The sequence below is a fragment of the Sminthopsis crassicaudata genome, chromosome 3 (genome assembly GCF_048593235.1).
Source record: "Sminthopsis crassicaudata isolate SCR6 chromosome 3, ASM4859323v1, whole genome shotgun sequence".
Classification (NCBI taxonomy): Eukaryota; Metazoa; Chordata; class Mammalia; order Dasyuromorphia; family Dasyuridae; genus Sminthopsis; species Sminthopsis crassicaudata.
In genome coordinates this window covers 253,514,026-253,538,874 of record NC_133619.1, presented here as the reverse complement: position 1 = coordinate 253,538,874, position 24,849 = coordinate 253,514,026, and the positions used below count along the sequence as shown (strand labels likewise).

Sequence of the window (24,849 nt, the reverse complement as noted above, 5' to 3'; positions counted from 1 at the left end):
TACTGTTCTAGGTAACTGGGGTACCTTATTTTCCATGTCGGTACTAATAGTTTCCAAATATTCATGATAAAATAAAATTCTCATTTGAGAAAAGATTGTATTACATAAAGTGGGCACTCAATAATAAGTAAATGAATGACTGATTCTGATAGGTCAAGATTTTACCATTAGAAACATCATTACAAATATCAGTTATCACTGTTCACTACTAGGTTTATGAAAAAAGGAAACTGATTATACTAATTCCTTTATTTTAAAAATATTTTCTTTTGAATACCTCTTCTACTTGATCACTTATTTTAAAAATATTTACATGAATTTATAAATGGAGGATTTTTTTTAAGGAAACTGCAAATCTTCTAGAAGTGAAATGAAACATAAAACCTTAACAACAGATCTTAAGATAGGTATATAATCAATCAGCTTTCAAGGACTCTTGAAAAGGAAAATATAATATGGTTTTCTTTAACAGATATAGTTATAAACACTTGAACCAATAATTTTACTTCCAAAATGCTAAAAACAAACAAACAAAATAAACAATTAAAAAAAAACCTAAGCTAGCTTTTGCTCAATTAATATGTTTCCAAACATGGTCTAATACCAGATTAATTTTTTTTCTTAGTTACAGAATAAAGAACAATTAATTCAGAAGCAAACGGCTAATTTTAAAATGCAATACTGTTTACAATTAGCGTAAATATGTTATTGTCTACTGGGGAATTTGTTATTCTCTGTTAATTTATAAAAATTAATTAAAGCAAGTTCTATTTCTCTTATATGTACTTTATATATATCTGTTTTATATAAGTTGTATTTTTACCTGCTAATAGCTTGCTCCTCATCAGTAATTCCAGTCTCCCTGAATGCCCTGTTTGATTCTTCCAAACTCAAGGCAATTGCTCTCTGAAGATCATCTTTATCATCTCCAGTGAGATCAATCACATCTGAAAAGCAAAACTATCTTTCTCAAAATTAAAAGTAAAACAAGATGAAAAGAGATTCTTACATAGAAATTAGTCTAAATGTAAATTATAAACTAAAGCACACACCTTAAATTCCCTAATTATTATATATGAACCGCATATTGTTTAACAGGCATAACTTCTAAATTCTATATGGAAACAAAGTTAGACTGATGTCATAAACATTTCTGAGATCCCTATGGCAGAAAAGGCACTTGATTACAACAACATGTAAAACTTGACTTTTTAATTCCTTTTTGCTATCCAAAAAAATTGGGAATACAATAGGAGGATAATTATTCAGATGATATAGGTCTCTTTGGTAGGGAAAATATATATCAAAGCACTTAAATTTTCATATGTTTCTTTTCTAAGATGTAACACTTAGAAAACACTTAGGAAAAATTACAAATCAAATGCTTAATCCTTTGGTATCAATTTTGAGAACTTATTTTAAGGAACTTTATTACGTTAAAGCTGAATTCCACCATCTCAATTGTTATTCAGCAAAACTAGAATAAATTAAATATTGGGTATTAAATGATATTTTTGTAATATTTACAGAGGATAACATATATTTAATGTTCAAATTTAAATAGAAAGATTTAATAGGCAGATTTAAACAAAATCAGAATACTACTCTCTTCTCTTATCATCTTTCTTATTCCCTTTATAACAAACATAAAATTTTTAAGTATTAAGCATTTCCTCCATACATATCATAGGCATTTTGGGATGCACATATCCTGAACAAAGTAAAATACAATAAGAGAAAGTTACTTAAATTTCCCTGACAAAATGAAAAATCATTCTTTTGACTACACTGCTACACTTTGTTCAAGTTGCACTCAGCCACAGGGAACAAAATACTGGAAAAGGTCACAGAATCTTGAGAAGTTGTGGTCGTCCAACCTTCATTTAAAGAACTCTTTTGAGAGGGAACTCTCCACTTTCTAACGAAATCCAACCCATTTTTAACTATTCTGATTATTTTTAAGCTAATCTGCATATTTAACCAAATCCTGACTTTCTAACATTCACACCTCCAGCCTAGGCCTACTCTCCAAAGGCAGGTAAGAAATCTAATCCAATTCAACACATATGACCACCTTTCAAATATGGGAAGATTTAAGTTTTTTCCAGGGAAAAAGCAAACCCAATTTGTTCACCTGCGTGAGTTTTGGTATCATCATCCTAATTCACCATCCTAATTCAACTCCTCTGGACAAGGTTCACCTTGTCATTTCAATTCAGTTAAACAACTATATTGTACCCACTATTCATTATGTATGTTGCTAGGAATAAAAAGACAAAAATAAAATGCTCCTTGCCTTCAAAGAGTTTATATTTGTGAATATATACCCAAAATTAATTTCTCTGTCTTCTCTGAATTACCCTAATCCATAGAATTGGAGGGAAGGATGGAGGGCCTAAAAATGAAATGCATCAATCAGTAATTGATATGATCCTTGCTCAGCCTTGACATACCAATGATTCTTTATATCTGTTCTACTTTGAGTGTACTGTTGAACTAGCTTACTTCAGAACTGACTAGAACTGGCTGAAATTGGTCCTGTGGTTTACAATTCCCCCTCACCATTTTATGATAAACAAGAATATCCTCCTTTCAGTTTCTAGAAATTCCTGGAAGGAACTGTCCCTTTTTGTCTCCCTATAACCCAATTTCACTGAAACTCACAAACATTTCAGGCTTTGCCTACAGAGCCAGGCTCCTCTGTACTGTGTAGAAGGTTCCTAGAATGCATCTTTACTTTCTCTTCTTGCTACGCCATCTGGTTATCACTTCAAACTCCAGTCCATATTTCTTAATGGTAGCAGTAGGATCTGACAAGATGAAGTAGTAAAATTAAATGGCCAGAGATTTCTGATGTGGGGCTATGCCTCAGCATGGATCTGTGTCTCCCACCTGTCTCTGATCTCTGTCTGAAGTGGTACTCACCATTCCATTCAGATTCTGAACTTTCATCTTTTTCAGTTGAGTTTATTTTTATAAGAGAAATATTTGGTGCCCCACAGAAAAAGGAAAGGAAGGATCTTCTTCTCTGGGAGAGCTCTCAGGTAATTCCTCTGACCGTTTTGAGTACCCCTGGTAAGCCAAAGTTGACAGATTCTTTGATCACAACAATTCCTTTTATGTTCTGGCTAGATGTCCTGGAGCAGTTTGTTCCCCTTTGGTATATGTTCCTAATACCAATGGACTTTAAATCATTCAAAAATGATGCCCCTCATGGCAGAAACTAGGCATGGACCCACATTTAACACCACATACTAAGATAAGATCAAAATGGGTCCAAGATTTAGACATAAAGAATGAAATCATAAATAAATTAGAAGAACATAGGATAGTCTACCTCTCACACTTGTGGAGGAGGAAGGAATTTGTGTCCAAGGGAGAACTAGAGACCATTATTGATCACAAAATAGAACATTTTAATTACACCAAATTAAAAAGTTTCTGCACAAACAAAACTAATGCAAACAAGATTAGAAGGGAAGTAACAAATTGGGAAAACATTTTTATAGTTAAAGGTTCTGATAAAGGCCTCATCTCCAAAATATACAGAGAACTGACTTTAATTTATAAGAAATCAAGCCCTTCTCCAATTGATAAATGGTCAAAGGATATGAACAGACAATTTTCAGATGATGAAATTAAAACTATTTCCACTTATATGAAAGAGTTTCCAAATCACTACTGATCAGAGAAATGCAAATTTAGACAACTCTGAGATACCACTACACACTTGTCAGATTGGCTAAGATGACAGGAACAAATAATGATGAATGTTGGAGGGTCTGTGGGAAAACTGGGACACTGATACATTGTTGGTGGAGTTGTGAAAGAATACAACCATTCTGGAGAGCAATCTGGAATTATGCCCAAAAAGTTATCAAAATGTGCATACCCTTTGACCCAGCGGTGTTACTACTGAGGTAATATCCAAAGAAAATGCTAAAGAAGGGAAAGGGACCTGTATGTGCCAAAATGTTTGTGGCAGCTCTTTTCGTAGTGGCTAGAAACTGGAAAATGAATGGATGCCCCTCAATTGGAGAATGGTTGGGTAAATTATGGTATATGAATGTTATGGAATATTATTGTTCTGTAAGAAATGACCAGCAGGAAGAATACAGAGAGGCCTGGAGAGACTTATATCAACTGATTCTGAGTGAAACGAGCAGAACCAGATCATCATTATACATTTCAACAATGATACTGTATGAGGATGTATTCTGATGGAAGTGGATATCTCCAACATAGAGAAGAGCTAATCCAATTCCAATTGATCAATGATGGACAGAATCAGCTACATCCAGAAAAGGAACACTGGGAAATGAGTGTAAACTGTGAGCATTTTTTTTTGTTTGTTTTTTGTTTTTCTTCCTAGATTATTTTTACCTTCTGAATAAAATTCTTCCTTTTCAACAACAATAACAACAAAATACGGTTCTGCACATATATATATATATATATGTATATATATATATATATATATATATATATATATATATATACATATATATATGTATGTATATATATTGTACCAAGCATATACTATAAGATATTTAATATGTATGGGAATGCCTGCCATCTAGGGGAGGGGGTGGAGGGAAGAAGGGGAAAAATTCGGAACAGAAGGGAGTATAAGGGATAATGTTGTAAAAAAAAATTACCTATGCATATATACTGTCAAAAATGTTATAATTATAAAATTAATTTTTAAAAAGATTAAAAAAAATGATGCCTCTCCTGTAAGGTAAGCCACATATCATTACTGCATGGCTCCCAAACTTTCAAATATCTAACTGGCAGAAAATGACCAATGATCCCCTATTACTACTGGCCAACATGGGGAGTTTTTGATCAGGACAGAATAAATTATTTTAAGAAATGACTCAAAAATACAAAAGTAAGAAGGTTAAATATCTGGAGTGGAATGCTTCTAATAAGTGATATTTGAGACTATGAAGCAAAAAGGTGAAAGTAATCTAGTTAATTAATTTTGGAGGAAGGGGGAAGAGATAGAAAGAAAGAGACAGACAGAGAGAAGCAAAGACATAGAGATAGAGAGAGAAAGATATAGAGAGAGTTGAAAAAAGTATTTAAAGACTTATGGGTTTGCCATATGGTAGAGCCCCTCTCAAAAACATTTGCCCTCCTTTCTCCAGGATGGAGAAGCAGCTCATTAAATGTATGCCCCCAATTTCTTTTTAAACTCAAAAAAAGAACATGGATCCAACAATCCTGCATATTTCCAGGAGAAATTTTGGTCATAAAGAAAATTTTCCCAGATCTGAGAAGACCCTACAGAATTTACTAAGGAACTTTAATCTATTTATAAACCTAATTTCCCTGACATTAATCCAGTCCAAACCCTAATAGGCCCAGGAGAAGCTAAGCATTGGTTCAGATTAGCTGATTGAAAAAAAAATGTTACTACAGGTATTAGTCCACATCTTTTCAGGTCCACTTTCAGAAGGCAGAGAAAGTTGACAAGGCTCTTTTGAATGCTATTCCTACAGCTTTTTCTGAAAACTGTAGATTGGACAAAAATTGAAACCTGCCATCAATTTTACAACCATTACCTTTTTCATTGTTGATTCGAACTCTGGTCTAGAGCATAAGGAACCTGCCAAGTTCCTCATTTTTATTTCTCTTTTCATTGACAGCCTCCAAAAGGATCTCAGTGACTTCATTAAAAGAAACATGTTAGACGGACAAACTATAGACACATCAGTGTTACTGGATTCAGTTTCTAGATAACAATTTATTGACAATAATTTTGTGACATGACAATAAATTTAAGTTGAAAAATAAAATTATGGTTCTCCATCTCAGCCAACTCCAGAGAGTATAAAGAAGGATATAACAGCAAGAGCTATCATATATTCCTCCCACCCCACCTAGGAATTCTAATTCCCAACTCCTTAACTAGGTCTGTTTCTATTCTAAAAGCCTGGGACACTAGAAAAATGAATGTCTCCTCTTGCAGCACAAGCTAAGGAAGGACTACATGACTTTCCTCCTTTCTGCCTCTATCAGGTCTCTGATCCTTATCCAGGACCTCCTCCTTTTGTGATCACTCTGTCACCAACACCTAGTGGGTGTTGTTACAAACAACAACAACAACAACAACAACAACAACAACATTAATTGCAAAGGCTATTGACAGGACTCTGAGGGACTGGAATGGGTTGGGAATGGAAACTCTAATTTTCTTCATTGATCTCTACTTCCCCTACTGGCAATATTTCCTTGACAGTCTACAATCACACATTGAGGCTTTACTCAATAACAGGGCTATTTTGTTAATCTTAACTCCACTAGGTTCCCCACATCCTTTCCTTAGCATAAACACTGTGCCTCAGACCAGTACTGTTTCACCTCTGTTGTACTTTCATTTCTTTTGGGGAAGAGGGGAGCTAATAGGTATGTACCTATTTCTGCTTGATCACTGCTTCCTTGAAAATCTATCAGGCTACCAACAGAATTTGCCTTCAGAAGGGTAGAATTTCTCTTCCATCCTGTAACTTTTTCCCTCTCATACTTAACTTTCCACTTTTCCATGGTCATGGTTTCCTTTGCTGACTCTTCATGTCTTTAAGGTCTTTAAGTCCCTCTAGGCCATCTCTATCACAGACATTAGACATGTTCATGGTGTCTCCCCAAATGTAATCCATATAAAACTCCTCAATCTTTACCTTGTATCTGCCAACACTTCAATCTGCAAAGCTATTGAAGGGGCTCACTCTGTTATAAGTGGCTATCTAGCCTTGCTTCAGTCCTTGTAATATACCTATTTTTTCCTTACAGGAAACCCTGTGGCCATGGATGGAAGTTAGTTCAGAATCTCTGTTGTTAATTTTGGCTAATTCCCAGAATCCTGACCATTCCTAACCTCTACACTCATCTCATCAACATATTCACTGGCAACATATTCACTTTAGTTATAGACCTATTCAACAGGTCTTTTTAGGGTTTTCCTGTCCCCAGTTTCTGTGGGAAGGGAAACAGCATACTTGGACCACTCTTCCCAAAAGATATCCAGAAAGCCCAACCTTCTTTTCACAATTCCTTAAACGTGATCTTAAAAGTGGATCTTGTTTTTCCATCTAGTTGCACCCTTCTACAATATGTTGATGATCTGCTGCTGTATTCTTCTTCCGATGCTTGTATGCAAGATTCTCTTTACTCTTGCTTGACTTTAACAGGCACACAGCTTCAAAAGAGAAGCTACAGTTTGTTTGAATTAAAGTTTTCAGTCATTACATTTCACATGATAGCTTCCACTTGGATGATATTTGGATTCAAGTCATCATGAGATTTTCCTGTCCCAGAACTAAATGCCAACTCTGAACCTTGGTTGGCCTTGAAGGCTCCTGTCACCTTCCTTTTTCCACATTGGTTAAGCCCCTTTAGCACCTCTTTAAAGATTCATCCTCTGATCCTATGGTAGAATCCCCGGCTACTATTGAACATTTGAAATCTGCTCTTCCCACTCCTCTTACCTTAGGACATCCCAATTTTTGATCTTCCTTCTACCTCTCTGTGGTGGAGAGATAGGGAAGAATACTATAAGATTAACTCCCACAAAAACATCAATAGAATTTTTGTCTAGCTGCTTACTATAGCTTACTAAGATGATTCCCTGGATATTTGTGACTAGTTGTGACTGTTTTTAATCGACTAAAAAAGAAAAAAAAAAACTTCTGAAATTTTACTGGATAATAGTTTTACTATACCTGCTCCACATAATATTTTGTGGAAGTTTTTCTCAATGCTCACCAGATTCAGCATTTTTCCACTGGCCAATTCATGGGCCTGGAGTTTCTCCTACTCAAGTAGCCCGAAGTGACTCTCCAATGCTACAAGAGTCTCAATTCAGTCACCATCTTACCCAAGCCTTCTGAAGGCCCTGATAGTGACTCCTCTAGACAATGTTCTTACCCTCAGGAATGATATCAGAAATCCTCATGCTGGATGCTGATGTTTTCTAGTACAGTGTCGGATTATGTTTGAGGACCTGGGAATACAATCTAGTTTCACAGTATGCCATTATTACCACCACTGAAGTCACTGAAGTCATTCCTTCCCAAAGGCCATGTATATGAAGGAGGGTGAACTTGGGCTGGCAACTAGAACTTGCCTGCTTATTCCTGGACCCAGAGCCAAAATCTATACTGACAGCAGGTATGCTTTTGGGGCTATTCATGACTCTCAGATGTTTTGGAAACACAGGGGATTTCTGATGTCCACTGAATGGCCCATAAGAGTATGTTGCCCACCCTACTGGTCTGTTTGCTTTTGCCAAAGGTTATTGCTGTTATTAAGGTCCCAGGGTATAGTAAAGATGACTCTGATCATAGCCAAGGCAACTCTTTAATATTTTGTTTCCTTTGGATATTGAGTGGATGCTTGTCAGTTGAGGAACAGCTGAATAAGTTATGGGATATGAATGAAATGGAAAATTACTCTTCTATAAGATATGATGAGCAAGCTGATTTCAAAAAAGCCTTACATGAAAAAAAGACTTACATGAACTGATGGTGAGTAAAGTGAGTAGAACCAATAAAACATGGCACACAGTAATAAGAAGATTATGGAATGATCAACTGTGAAGGACTTGGCTCTTTTCATCAATGAGATGACTAAAGGTAATTCCAAAAGACTTGTGATGAAGAGTGATGAAGAGAGCCATCTGCATCCAGAAAGAGGATTATAGGCACTAAATGTGGATCAAAGCATAGAGTTTTCACCTTGTGGTTGCTTATTTGCTTGGTGTTTTTTTTCTCTCTTGCTTTTTTCCCCCTTTTCTTGTGATTTTTCTTGCGTAGCATGACCAATATGGAAATATGTTTAGAAGAATTACATGTTTGACCTATTGTAGATTGTTTGCTGTCTAGAGAAGGGGGAAACTTACAGAAGGAGGGATAAAATTATCTTTTTAATTAAAAAAATTAAAAACTATTATATTTAAAAAAAGAAAAATATTTTGGTTCCCATAAGTGTTTCATAAAATATTTTTTATTGGGACCTCTTCACTATCTTTTTGTTGACACACAAAGAGAATGTTCTCACTCAAGATTCTATGTTATAGTCAGTCTTTGGCAGGCTACAAAAGGAGGGATGCAATAAGGATCTCTCCATTGGATTATGGAAAGGACCAAATTGTCTCAGTCCTGTCTGATTCATTATTCCTTCCAATAATGGCACATTTGTATTCAATTACTCACTGGGGCCAGACAAGCTAATATCACTGGTCCACAATGACTGTTGAGGAAAATTGCATCAGGTGGTTTTAATGTCTTATACAATCTGTCCCACTTGTTTTAAGTATAATGTGTCTAAACCATTTATGACTAGAAGCATTTCTTTCCCCTCTTCACCAGATGAAGTATGGCAAAATTGATCTAACTCAACTGTTCACCTCTAATGGTTACAAATTTATTCCTGTTAGGATTTGCATGTTTTCTTAATGGGTAGAAGCATTTCTTGTTAGATAAGCTACTGCAATGGCAGTTGCCAAATACCTAGTTAAAAAGATTATTCCTATTTGGGGAGTTCTCCCTGCAAAATCTAGTAACAAAGGCTACCCACTTCATATCCCCATTTAATATTTTCTTGGCCCATAATTCAATGCCTGTCTTGTGCATATCATTCACAATCCTCAGACTGTTTAAAAGAGTATATGTAATCCTAAAAACTCAATTATCTTGGGTCTTGTTTAATCTTACAGGCTCACTCCTTTGGCAAGTTTCCTTATTTCTATGTGAAATTATTATTTCCACCATTCTTACAAGAAGACTTTATTGCCACTAAAGATACTTTCCTCTCCTATTGTCAGGGCCCTTCAAAAATTATCAAGGAAATTCACTCAGAATGAATAGAACCAGAAAATCGCTGTACACTTCAATGCTGTATGAAGATGTATTCTGATGGAAGTGGATATCTTCAACATAAAGAAGATCCAACTCACTTCCAGTTGATCAATGATGGACAGAAACAACTACACCCAGAGAAGGAACACTGGGAAGTGAATGTAAATTGTTAGCACTACTGTCTATCTACCCAGGTTACTTATACCTTCGGAATCCAATTCTTACCGTGCAACAAGAAAATTGGATTTACACACATATATTGTATCTAGGTTATATTGTAACACATGTAAAATGTATGCCTGTCATCTAGGGAAAAAAGGAAATTCACTCAATGTCAATCTGTGGGTCCCTGCCCACTGAGCAGTTATTGCAACTAGGTGACTTATTGGAATACATGGAAGAACTGTTGGATTACAAGGGACCCATCTGACAGTGGCTGCTGGAGATCCAACCCAGACTTGCAGAATGGATCTCCTCTTGTGAGAGGATGATACAAGGAGATTGAGGGGCAGTTGCTGTTCTCTGACCTGACTGAGAGGTCATTGCATTGTCTAACCTCTCTCCTTTTCCCTCATGCCTCCAATTTATTTCATTCCCAGTCCACACCTGTATCAGCAAAGGTTACCTTGCTAACCTTTCAGATGCTATGATCCACAGCTATGGAGGCTCTAGAAGAACTGACCTGTCCCTTAACAATTCCCCATTTTTTGTTTTTTGCTGTTATTTCTCCCCCACAACATGGTCCACACACTGAGGAATGAAAATAAGCACTATCACTTCTGGATGGTTGTAGCAGGTATTGATCGAGGCAAACTTTCAAATGGAGAAGAGGGCTATAGTCAGAACAGACATTTAAGTCTCTCATCAGTCTCCTGGCTCAGCCCTTTGATGTGTTGGCCCATTTAATTACCCTGACTAAAAATGTCTTACTGGGGCTCAGCTCTCCCATGAATTCCAACATGACTGTATCTACTGGAGTGCCATTTGAAAAAGGATTTTCTGGAACCTCAATGGAAAGAACTATACAAAGTCCTCCTGATGACTCTAAGGCTGTTGAACTTCAAGATGTCAACTGTGATTTCATCACTCTTACCTGAAGAAAGTCCTTACTTCTGTCTGGTCTGATGAACTTGGTGAAAGTTAAGTATTGCTTTAAGTGAGCTTTTTGAGCTCAGAAGCAGCCAACATCCAAAGAAGACAATCATCCCAAGATTTTGGACAAGGGTTGAATATTAGATAGCCATAGCCTGCCTTCCTATCTTTATTACTTGTGTCCTTGTTTGGTTTTAGTTTTGTCTTCTATTACTATTAGTTTGACTTTACCAAATCATCACTGGATGATCTCTGCATTTACCAAGATTATGATTCCCCTGCTAGCTTTTTTATTTCTTATCCAGAGGCTGCCTAAATCACTATATGCTGGGACTGCAAAAGGCAGCCAGCTAGGGAATGTTACAAATTGTTGCACTGCACTTGCAATGATCATTTCAATCTGGAGCCTACATATATAGCTTATCTCAACATCTTAGAAATTTGGGCCCCATCTCTGACTGGCATCCATTCACTTCATACTAGATCCCTATAATTATTCATACCATAGATAGGGATGTTGGAGATCCTCAAATATCTTGGAATAACTTGGCACCTGCATGGCCCAAGCTATAATCTTAGCCTGGGAGCTACTGCTTTGTATTAGAAACCCTATCAAAAATCCCAAAGTGATCAGATTTGGCACTGTTGATTTGTTATACATACTCTGCAGCTTCCATCATTGTTGCCCTTGGTTTCAATAACATGGCAGCCTCTTTGGAAGTCTGAGAAAAGTGGCCTGACTCCATGACCTGGGCTGCACTCCAGAACCAAAGGGCTCTAGATGCCACGCAGGGAAGTGCCTATATTTAACTACATGAAGAACAAGTCACCTGGTTGTTAACGATAGTGGCCAGATTATTAAAAATCCATACAGTTGCCTCCATTCTGACTGACAAAGTCATTCCATCACTTACCACAAAATTTTTGTCCATCTTTGGCAACTTATTCTTGTGGCTACCCAGAGGCCTGGGCTCTGTCTTCCATTATATTGTTCATGGCCTACTTATTATAGTGTTTGTATGTTTAGATCTTTATCTCAAGACTCTTGTTTTGTTTTTTCTACTGCACCCAAATATTTCATGTGCTTGGTTAACAAATCATCTTCCAGCAAGTTATTTTTCCTTGGTCTGAGATTTCCTTGATCAAAAGAGGGAATATGAACATACACCCAAAATTAAACACTCTGCCTTCCTTGAGTTACCTTATTCCTTAAGACTTGAGGGGGAGGATGGAGGGACTAAAGATGAATTAGTAGCTGATCTGAATCTTGGCTCAGCCCTACTTTGGCTGAAACAGCTCAACCAGCCTACCAGAGAGCTGACTAAAAATGGTTGAAACAAATCTTGTGGTTTGCAGACTCCCCATTCTCAACAAGAATATCCTGCTTCCAAGTTCTAACAGTTTTCAGAAGGGATTACTCCTACTCCTCCAGAATTCCCAATTTTGCTAAAACCCATAAATAGCTCAAGCTTTATCTGAAGAGCCAGGTTCCTTTGTATCCCATTTGGAGGGGTCCTGACTTGCATATATTTTCTCTTATAGTAAATCATGTTGCTATTCAATTTGATTATGGTCACATCTGGACTTTCAAATTCTAGTCCACATATTCTACTGGGGATAGGGAAGGAAGGAAACACGTATATACAAAGAAGTATTGCACAAGGGAAGTGTAAAGAGGCAAGAAGAATATTAACTTCATGAAGGAAATAGTACCTAAGGTGAACCTCAAAGGAATACAGAACTCCTAAGAGACAAAGATGAGGAGAATGCACGTTCTAGACTTGAGGAGAGATAAGGAGTCAGAAAATGGGATGTTGAGTTTTAAGAACTAATATTCACAAAAAAAATATTTAAGTTAGATTGCATTTCTTATGTAAATGTTTAGAGGGCCGGAACTCTGGAGAAGTATACTTGAAACAAGGATACTTATAACAAGATGTTAACTCAGTGGAATTGATGAGATAATGGTTTTCTAGTTTATATATATCTAGTATGATATAATGATATAATCAACTCTAGTTGGCATATACTCAGTATGCCGTAATGATGTAATTGTAATAGGGTATTTAAAGGCTAAGAAAACTGGAGACATAGTCAGCATGAACAGACTGTGAAGGAGACAATTAAGACTCTATTCCTGACCATCCTCCTGGTAACTATCCTGCTGAGATAAAAACCCATCCAGAGGACCTCCAGAAAGCTAGCCTGGACCTTACATAAATATAATAAAAAAGACAGATGAGAAACACAGAGACAAACAGCTTCTTTTGAAAAGAGTAGAGTGAAAGCAGTAAAAATAGAGGTTCTAAGTGATGGTGAAAAGGACTGCAATAAACTATTTCCCAGGAACTAATTTATATTTGTTTCATGACTTAGATATATATTGCTGGGAATCAAAGAACTAGGGACTCTAAGAAAATTACATATTAAGAATTTGTTTTACAGTTTTACAGATGATAAATGATAGAAAGATGAATTGTGATTTCTCAACCTAAATTAGAAGTAGATCACTACCAAAATAAATAAATAAATAAATAAGGCCCTGATTGGAGGGAAGAGATTAGGAATCAAAAGATAAAAACAGATATTAGAAGCTGCATTGCACAAATAAAACAACTAAAATGTCTATATCCATTGAAGCAAAAATTCTATTATTTGGCCTATTCCCAAGGAAGCTACTGATAAACACATCCCCATGTATGCCAAAACATTTATAGCAACTGTTTTTCTGATAAGAAAGTATTAGAAACAAAGACGTCCATCACTGGAAAATGACTAAACAAATTGTGGCACATGAATATAAGGTAATAGTACATCAAAAGATCTACATTGACTAATTCAGAATGAAGTAAGCAGAGCCAAGAAAAAACTATGACAACTATAATGTAAATGAAAAGAATAACCACAAAATAAAAGTAAAAAAATTAATGTAACAAAATTTTAAAGATCAAACATGTCTCAAATGAAGAGATATGAGAAAAACCCTGAACCCATGCTTTCATGGAAGTGGGAGATGCACAGGTATTAATTACACTGCATTTATTTTTGGAGTTTTTCAATGTATTGATCAGCTATGCTCACTTTTTTTTCCTCTTTAAAAAATATTACATGTTAAAGGGGATAGCTGTTCAGGACAGGGAGAAATTGGGATACTAGAGATAATTATGATGATGTAAGAAACAATAAACAAAACATTTTTAAAATTTGCATATTTAAGTTAGAAGGCAACAGAACTATGAAGTTGCAAAAAAAAAAAAAAAAAAAAAAAAAAAAGAAAAAAGAAAAGAACAATGAAAACAGACAGAAAATAGCAGATGCTTTCAGCTAAGATTACTTCCCGAGGAACAGAGAGAGACTTTATAGACTGAGAAAAAGGAGAAAAGAATCGGGGATTATGTCAAGAAAAGATGAAGAAGATGGATGAAAAGAAAGCTCATGTTGAAGGAAGGAAATTTTTTACAGTTAAAAAAGAGGCAATTTCCTAAGCTCTGAGAAAGGGGGCAAGGAAGATGGTGGAGGACTGAAGAGGGAAGAGAAGATTTGGAATAATTTCTTTGTAGAGTGAAATGGGGAATCAATTAGGGAGAAATAAAAAATATTGCCTTTTTGCAGTGAGATCCCAGTTAAGGTTGTATAGCATTCAGGGATGAAAGGTGTATGATAAAAAGAAGTATAGGATGAAAGGGATTCTATTCATTATGAACTATACAGGGCTCAAAAAGAATGTACAGCTTTGGAATGGAATATGAATGGGCCAAGACTGATGAAAACGGAGATAAATGAATGAAAAAAGGCATCTATTAGACTGTTTTCAACCAAACGGCCTAGTTTGAAAATAGGGAGAGAGGTAGTAAATGAATCCTGAAACTCATTCTCCAACGGTTGGTTCAGATGGAGTTGAGTTAGACCAGGCCTATGTCTCCAGGGTAGCTGGTAATGATAATTTAGGGTAAAGATTCTCAACTAGGTAAAAGATTCTCTCAATTCAAAACAATGCCCAAATTTATTAATCATTCATTATTCTACTAGGAAGCTTGGAAGGACAATTCCAAACAATGTCCCAGTGATATGTGCTTCACTTAATGCTATTTAATTTTTTTAAATCACGAATAAAAGCTGACATGAAATGTTTATCAAATATATGTATGTCTCAAAAATAGAATAGTGGCTAATACTATGGTAGTTGAAAATCTAGACCCAAAAAAGGTCTTGCATTGTAGAGCACTAGGCTATGTCTAATAAGAAAAAAATTAATACTTAGGTCTCATACTTGGCCTAAAGAGAAAAGCACTTTTAAAAGTACAAAATGGAAAATGTGTGTTAGAAGACATTTCATTGTAGGAAGATCTCAGAATATACAAGATCAATAATCTGAATTCTACCTTCAACTAACTTTGTGACCAAAGACAAGTCATTTTTCTGAGCTTCAGGATTTTCATTTCTAAAAGGGGATAATTGTTGTGAGAATCAAATGAAATAATCTATTGTAAAAAGTATGTAAAGCAACTTGGAAATATTAAAGCACTGCATAAATGCCAGCTATTACTATTGTATTAGAAAAAGAATATTAATTCAACAAGGGAGAAGAAATGGTGTAACTCTATGAAACTTCAATGCATATGTTCAATCAACAAGTATTTATAAAGTGCCTACTAAGTTGCAGGTATGGCAGCTAGTAATGAAAGAATATTACAACCTACACAGACAAGTAGATACTGTGAATAATCTGAGAAAGAGATAACACAGGGAAATACGGCTTAATTATGAGAGAAGAACCTCTCATTTTTTTCCTTTATCACTTGTTATTTTGCTATTCTTTTCTCTTTCAGAAAACAATATAGAAGTCCACCCATAGGAAACTCTCTGGCTAGTTGGTTAATGAAGAAAAGCAAAAACCAAAAAAACAAACAAACAAACAAATAAAAATGATACTAACTTTTCAAATATAACAAAATATACATCTTTCATTAACAACATACTTAAAACACTCTGCAAAACTTTTAGTATTGTGTTAATGAGTTACTTTTCAAAATTCACAAACTAGAAAGATATATATTTAAATCATTATTAGACTCATTTAAGAAATGAAAATGTTAAGTTAGAGAAATTAAGTGGCCTCCCCAAGAATGCATGGCTATGTAGGTGCCAGTCATACACAAAAAGATATTTGGTTTTTTTCTTTAAAAAAAAAAAAAACATTCTAGACTTTTTTCCTGGGGTACCCAGATTGTCCCAGACCCAAAATTCTGGGCTTTCTAAAAATTATAAGGGTAGCATATGCTTTCAGACAAGACACAGACTATATTTTCTTCTGGATAATAATTCTTCTGGACAAAGAATAACAGCAAGCAATATAATCAAAAGCCAAAGTCAAAATTCAAATATTTTACTTTCAATAGTAATCTGTTACTATTCATGCTAATCTTTAAGTGAAAAAGAAGTCCTCCAGAGCCATATCAGGATCAGGTTTAATGAGAAATGGAAAAACCCTGAATTGAATTTATAACAAGGCTAAGTATCAATAGAGTGTAAGCTCCTTAAAGGCCAGAACTATCTTCATTTTTATCTTTGTACGCTCATTATATATGTGTATCAGCCCAGGCAAGATGAAAAATCCAGGACAGACTGAAGAGGGGCACTATGCCAAGAACCAATGTACTGAGATAGAATGCGATTGGCAAGCCCTAAGCATTCCAAAAGAAGATCAAGTTCAGAAACAAGCAGTAGTGGTAGCTTAGACATCCAGGAACAATACAAAACAAGGATTTGGCTGCAGCTTCTAGCAGGAATCCCACATCAAAAGGGAGCCTATAATGCTATCAGTCAAAATCAGCAGAGCTTTCCAGCTAGCCGATACTTGTTAAATCTAGTAGCTACTGTTCTTCAGACCCAAAGCCAAGTAAATAAATCTCAAATCTCAGAGTAGGGGGTCAGGGACCAAACTTTGATTTGGATCATAATACTTTGGGATTGTGAGCTCCTTGAGGGCAAGAAATTTCTGTTGTATCCCCAGAGCTTAGCACAGTATCTGGAATATTGGAGGCAATTAACAAAAATGTTTATTGACAGAATAAAACTTATATTACCCAGCCTGAACTACTCTAGGAGAAGATAGAAAAACATAATACTCAGTATCTCCCCAAAAAAGAAAAGGATCAATCCAGATCTTCCCTTTAAAAGTACATAGAACATGGTTTTAACATCAAATCCAAAATCAGAAAGTAAGCTTGGAAAATGAGAAAACAAAAAAGATTCCCTGCATAAAAAGCTATCATGGTGATAAGAATGTTCAAGACACAAACCCAGAAGAGAATGACTCTAAAACATCTAAATTAAAACTGTAAAGGATAACACAAATCCAACTAGAATGCCTGGAAGTTAGAGGTTAAAAAGTTTTTAAAGTTCTGGAAAAATGAAATGAGAATTTGGGGGGAGGGGAGAAGAGGTGTGTATAAAAAGAAATGAAAGATAGAGAAGAAAGAATTGGAAAAAGATGAACAGATTGGCACAAGAAATACAATTAGAATGGACCAAAGAAAAGCCAAAGATCCCATGAAACAACAAAAACTATTGCAAATAAGTTCAAAAGACAAAAACTATAAGAAAACCCACTGAAGATTTTATATTATTTATTTACAAGGGATGATTGGGGCTGAATCTGTGTTTTCATTAATAAATTTTTCACTATCGGTGTAGGTCATAATCTCCTTTTTCAGCTTTTATTCTTAGAGAGTTATCTAGAGCACCAAAAAGTTAAGCCCAGAAGTGTACATATCAGAAAGGGTACTTGAACCAGGTCTTATAGTACAAAAGTCAATCTCTCTAAATAAAGTCTATACACTTCATGGTATATAATCCAACTTACTCAGTGCAACCCAATTCTTTCTGATTCTTAGCAAGTTCAAGCTGTTGCTTTTAGCTAGATAAACAATAAGAAAGAGTTTGGCAATATTACTGGCAACCCAGGGTAAAACATTTTCCCTCCATCTAAAAGTATATAACTCCTTAAACAGGATGTACAGTTCCCTGACTATTTGGATCTACTGACCATTCCTTTCTTGATTTAAAGAAGTCAAGATCCTGTGTCTAACTCCAAATGCCCTAGTCATTTCTAACTTAAACCCTATGTTTAGCTCATCCCTTAATCCCAAAATTTTATCCTTGAATTACTTATATGCCCTATTATTTGTTTTTGCATTGAGGTGGGAGAGGAGAAGGACTGCAATTAAGGAAACCTTTTTATTTTATTTGAAATGGCCTATGCCTTCATAGATTTATTTCCTGCATATATAAACTGAGAAAACTAGATCACTTAGAGCCCACCTAACATTCTTCCTGGCTCAAAGACAAGCCAGGCAAATAAGCAGAGAGAGCTTATTCATCTGTGATATCATTACAATCACTCAATGGATTAAAAATCCTTAATTCAGCTATTTATTACAGATATAGCAATTTTGGCATATAAAGGTAACAAAATAATAAGACTTTACCTGCACCAATATGTCAAGAATCTCTCAGTTCACTGGTGTGAGAACTCTCAGTTCATATCATCACCTGTCTTTAGGTACAACCTTGGAGGTTTAAAAATATTAAATGCCCTTAGCCACAGATTGGTAAATATCTGAAGACAGAATATGAATCTAGATGTCTCTGTCCCCAATCCAGCACTCTGTCCACTATTTTCTCCATATTATATAGTAATATAAATAAGCAAAGAAAGAATTGGACCAATGTGAACCAATGGAAAACTGATTTTTCACTAAAAAATTTTTTATTTTTCTAGAATTAAAATGATTCTAATGCCAAATTATCAGATTATAGATTTTCAAAATTTTATGATTTCCCAATCATCATAGTCAAAAAAAGACAATGCCCTTCTAATCCAAAATATATGCCAGCAGATTCTTCTTTTGTGTTGAAGTATGAACAGTGTGTAATAGTAGGTCCTTTGACAGATAAATCAATCAATCAGTCAATAAACAATTATTAAGGATCTACTATTACATCTACTCTACATAAAAGGAGCTCACATTTTAATGGAGGAAAGTAGAGTACATGCAAACAACTATCTACAAATTGGCTAAATAAGAAATAATCTCCAGAGGGAAAGTATTACAATTAAAAGGAATTGGGAAAGATTTTTTGTAGAAGGTAGGATTTTAGCAAGATCCTGAAGAAAGCCAGGGTAGTTAGAAAGCAGAGAGGAGGAGGAAAAGCATTCCGTGCACAAAGGCCAGGCAGCAAAAACGCCCTAAGTCTGGGGATAGGAAACCAGTGTTACTAAATTGAAAGGAATTAGGAAGTAGAGAGGGACAGAAGATGGAATGGGGGGGCAGGGGGAAGGGGGAGTAAGTTATAAAGGACTCTGAATATCAAACAGTATTTTATATACTATCTGGCAGTGAGGTATTTAGTGGAGGTGTGTGACATGATCAGACTCACATTTTTAGGAAAATCACTTTGGTGGCTAAATGAAGGATAGATTAGAATAGGGAGAGAGATGAGATTGAAGATAAGTGAGAAAAAGAGAATAATAAAGGATAATTCTGATTGAGAAGATAAAACACAATCGTGTATATAGAAGGGCTAATTTTTGCAAGGAGAAAAACTACTTCATTATGACTCTCAGAGGAGAAAAAGGAGATAGTGATAGAATACATCTGGGTAATGAGATAAGGTGAGAATGAGGGAAGTAAATGGGATAATGAAAGAAGAGGAGCTGTTAGTGAATTGCTTTAATTTTTCAGCAAAAGATGAGGCTCAAAATTCTCAGCTAAGATAGTAGAGGGAGGGAAATAACAGTTTTGAGGAAAATTAAAAAGTCTGAAAGAGCCACTGTTGAGTGAGACAGTGAGGTGAAAGGAAGGTACAGTAAGATTGCCTACCACCAATAAGAGCTAAGGTGAGGTTTTATAATATAAATTTGTAGCGGACCTACTTGAAAAGACTAGGATTTTCTTAACCTTTCTTCAGCAGCATAAAAGTAGGAGTAAAGGCAGTAGGTATAGGCGTTATCCAAGGCTAAGGTCAACATGGCACAATCTGTGCAAATCAGCTAGCCATGAATTTATGGAGAGAGGACAACATATAATGTAGATCTGAACAAATTCATCAAGGGTCAGGAAAAGGAAAGGAAAAGAACATGGCTGACATAGAGATGGCCTGGAAGAAGATCAGAGTGTGGATGATGAGCAAGGTTTGGTTTTAGAAAGCAGAGGAAGAGGTAGAATACCAATAGATTATGATTAGGTAAGATTATAAGAGTTCACGAACATGGTGGTAGGGCATTTGTAGATGAATTCAAGATTCTCTTTTTATGTGATTATGGTCCATTAAGTGGTAAAGTACATTACAAGAAATGAGTAAGTAAAAATATTGGGAGGTGAAGATGTTTGAGGCAGTATCAATATGTAAGTTGAGCTGTGAGAGCAGGAATTGAGGAGAGAAAAAATCTGAGCAAGTGGACAAGACTGCTTCCTTTACTGAGTTAAGGAGTAAAAATAAGCAATTATTCTCCTAGGAAAAGCAAATCTATCTCAAATCTGCAAAAATAAATAAGCAACTTGATCTAATCTTGATCCAAATGAAACATGACCAAGTGAAAGTCAAAATGAGGAAAAAAACCTAGATGGAGTAAGTTTCTAATTCTAGATATCTGTACCTATTATAACCTTAAGAAAGGTTAGATAAATTTGATTTTCAAGTCATTTTTATATATTTCTAGATGTATTTTTTTTATAAACAAGTAAGCTAGCATTCTCCATCATATAAGGGGTGTCTAAATATTTAACATTACATTGGTTTATTTTAAGTTGATGTCATGTATGACATTTCTTTTGGTTCAATTACCTACCCATATCCCTCTTATCTTTTGATCCATAGTGTGTTTGCTCAACTGTGGCACATCTTGTTCTGGTTGGTTTATACTGTTTTTTTCCTGTTTTAAAAAAGTTCAAAAGAATTTAATGGTCATAAAAGTAAAAACTGGTTGCTTTCAGTTTTCAAATAAAGCAAAGCTTTATACAGGAAGCTCTATGGAAGACTTCCTCATATGCAGAAGTTCCAAAGGATATCTACCTTCCTACAAAATATAACAATTATATATCAGTCTCTTATATTGCATCCTGATCCCATTTTAATTTGGATTTTTGGATTATAAAACAAACAAAAAGTTGTATTTTTGATTTACATTATAAAACAGCAAACAGGTGCCCTCATACTAGGACAAATTATAATGTGTCAATGAAATATAAGAAAAAAATAGAACTGGATTTTTTTTTGGCTGAATATGGCAAATATCAAATGGATTTGTGTTCCCTCTTGGTTCCCTCAAGGCAATATTATAGACTTAACTTTGATTATATAAATTTACAGAGAAATCAAAGTATCAAGCTGTGTTTAACAGTTTATCTTCCAGTGCACAGTTTTCCTTAAAATTCAAACCTACTCTTAAAAAAAAAAAAAAAAGCTGAATTTCCTATTAAAATATATAATGATGAAGAAAGTTTTTACAATTCACTATCCTGTAAAATATTAATTCACTGGTGTTTCATAATAGTAAGTTTTGTTATAAATTATCAGTACATTAAATTTCATTAAAGAATTTTTCTTCACTCTAACATTTCAGAGTTTTCAAAGTGCTCTAAAATGTTCCTTCAAGACTTTAGCATTTTATTCCATTTCTTCCTGGATATCTTAGACCTTCCTGGTCAATTCTAAAAGGTAAACAGATAACAATCCATCAATTATAAAGCAATCTATACTAACCAAGTTATATTTATATATAAGAATTCCTTTGAGGAAACATAATGCCACCAGTAGATATATTATAAGCCAGCATATTTCTGTGTCTATTTTGACACTATTTAAATATAATTTTATTCATTTTTTTTGAAAAGAAAAAAGTAAAAAAAATTATATCTAACTTACAATCTGTTTTTTACATTTGAATGAATATATTCAAATTGTAGGCTAACTTCTTAAAATAATGTCACAAAGGTCTCTGAAAAATTCAAAGTTGAAAGTAATCACATATGTGTCACAGATAATGCTATAATGCTCAAAAGGTTAATAGTTTATAGCAAAGGGATAGGTACCAGACCTATGATTTCATTGATATAAACAACTCCCATGTGAAGAAATTCCCCTTTACTAATGCAGGTCTATACCTTCTTTGAAATTTTTAATTTTATATAGTTATTTACATTCTTTTGTTGTTTTCTTGCATTTTGTTTTCTCTCACTTTTTTTACTGTGTGATCTGATTTTTCTTGTGCAGCAAGGTAATTGTATAAGCATGGATGCATATATTGGATTTAGCATATATTTCTACCATGTTTAACATATATTGGATTACTTGCCATCTAGGGGAGTGGATGAAAGAAGAAGAGGGAAAATTGGAACACAAGGTTTTGCCAGTGTTGATGTTGGAAAATTATCCATGAATATGTTTTGAAAATAAAGAGCTTTAATATAAAAAAGAAAAAAAATTTTAGTTATATACAGTTGCTTAGGGAACAGAGAAGTTAAATAATTTGACCAGAATTGCTTAGCTAGTAAGTGTTCAAGGTGGGACTTGATCCTAGAATTTCTGAGTTCCAAGGTTAATTTTCTATCAATTACAACAGGCTGCTTCTATGATTTTATATCTAATTCCAAATCCCTGAAAAAATCTCTAGCCTATTATGATTATTCCACTATTCTGCATCCTATAAGTACATTTATATACATGTTTTATAATGTTCTTTTGATTCTATTCATGGGTGTGGACACAAATGGCATTCAAAAGCATAAAGTAATCTCTAGCAGTTTCATTTCTATGTGTGTTCTGTCTCTTCAAATAAGTTTCGGATAAGACATTATCCGATATTTTCTTATCCCACCAATACTAGAAAGTAAATTGCTTTGTATACAGAAACCATGCAATTAGTTGAATATAAGAAGACAGATCCTCTATATCAATTACACTGATACAATGGTAATAGAATTCAATAAATGTTTATTAAATGCTTACTATGTTAGTTGAAAGGAAACATAAAACAAAAATTAAGTGGCTCCTCCTCTCTAGAAGATGACATTCAAATTGAGATACACAAATAATGAGTATAATATAAGATAAGCTAAGGAGAATGAGAGCACCAACAACTAAAGGAAATATAAAAAGCTTCCAGAAGTAATATCAATTATGAGTCTTGAAGAAAATTTAAAAAGACTTCTAGAGATAAGGAAGTGATGCGTTCTAAACAGAGGAAGATAAATTGTTAAGTTGTTTTGTCTGGATGGTCAGAATTGATGAAGGGAAATAATATAAGAGATTTGAAAATTAAGTTGGTACCAAGACAGCAGAAAATAATGGATGCCAGGTTAAGCAATTTGTATTGCTTATTGAAAATTTTTGAACAGGGGAATAATGTAGTCAGAAATGTATCTTTGGAAGTCTGTGAAGTATATCTTTGGTGGGTATGAAGAAAAGGGTTTGGAGATGGAGAAAAGATACAGATAAAGGAGGGAAAGCAGTAGAGAAACATAGATTTATTTAGTTTCTACTTTGTCCCAAGCACAGTTCTAAGATATTGCAAATATCTTATTGCAATATTATTTCATTTCATCTTAACAACACCTCTTAGCAGGTGAGTGCTATATTATTTAATAACTAATGAAATTGAAATAAAACTAGTAAATTCACACAACTAGTAAATTTCTAAGGCTGGATTTCAAATGAGGTTTTACTGAGTCCAGTCCAGAGATAACTGTCTGTGTGGTAAGGAAAGGTCCATGTGGTGGAGGAAGAGAAAAAGAATGGAGTGTCAAGGATGATTCCAATGTCCAATTCTATCCAACAAGCATTAAAGGTGTATGATAAGATAGGCACTGGGAACACAAAGACAGAAAGCCCTCATTGCCTTTTAAATCCCAACAGATAAGTACATGCATATTAACTTAAATTTAAAAGAGACTTAAGAAAGCACTAGCAAGTAGGGTTGGCCCCTTAAAGGGAGTGGCACATGAGCAAAACATTGAGAGAAGCTCAGAAGTTCTAAGAGACAGATGTGAGAAGGAACCATATGTGTAAAGGTAGAGTGTGTGTTCTGAGATTAGCTAAGTAGGCTAATCTGCCTAGGATAAAGAATACACAAAGTAATGTGTAGCAAGCCTGAGAAGATAGGCAGGAGACAGATTGAAGGCTTTAAATTTCATGTTAAGGCATTCATATTTTCAGGCCACAAAAACAGTATGATGAAAGTTATTCTCTAAGAAGAGTATTTTGGCAGCTTTACAGAGTAGAGATTTGAAAGGTATACAACTAGAAATTTGTCCAAGCAGTCCAATTAGGTAGTTCATGTTAAAGCCAGGTGAGAGAGGTTAGGATCTGATCTATATTTGATAAGTAACAATGTACCCTCAACAGAAATAAGAAAATTTCTGGGAGTCACAATTTTAGTGAACAATTTAACTAGTGCTTTTTTTTTTTTTAATAGTTTTTATTTACCAGATATATGCATGGGTAATTTTACAACATTGCCAATTGCCAAACCTTTTGTTCTAATTTTTCTCCTCCTTCCCCCCACCTTCAGATGGCAGGTTGACTAATACAAGTTAAATATGTTAAAGTATAAATTAAATACAATAAATGTATACATGTCCAAACATTAGCTAGTTCTTTTTGGGGTCTGTCAGGAGAGGGATGAGAGAGACTGATCAATGAGACAAGCTCCTGGAAAAGACAAGAGAGAATGAGAGATGAATGAGCTCAAGACATAGTCGCAATGTTTCCTTTAATTGGAAAAGAATAAGTAAGAGTGGCATTAGAAGTATAAAGAGAGATTTATCATATACACTAAAGAAAAAGTGATGTAGAGTATCAACTAAGGAAAAAATCAAAGGATAAAGAGCCC

The 24,849-nt window shown here is 34.7% G+C and overlaps 1 protein-coding gene across 11 annotated transcripts in view; it reads right to left on the bottom strand.

Moving 5' to 3' along the window:
* USP25 (ubiquitin specific peptidase 25) overlaps positions 1 to 24,849 on the bottom strand; it is a 191,640-nt gene that overhangs the window by 128,544 nt on the left and 38,247 nt on the right. For 6 of the 11 annotated variants that reach the window (XM_074300458.1, XM_074300453.1, XM_074300456.1 and 3 more), the window contains exons 4-5: positions 20,809 to 20,892; positions 824 to 947 (exon numbers count right to left, since the gene is read on the bottom strand). The exons of 1 other annotated variant lie outside the window; for it this stretch is intronic. In XM_074300458.1, the coding sequence (XP_074156559.1) occupies positions 824 to 947; positions 20,809 to 20,892 (208 nt within the window). Of the gene's footprint in view, positions 1 to 823; positions 948 to 6,687; positions 6,693 to 20,808; positions 20,893 to 24,849 lie in introns of those variants that run through there. 4 more of the 11 variants (XM_074300455.1, XM_074300462.1, XM_074300460.1 and 1 more) reach the window with 2 other exon arrangements.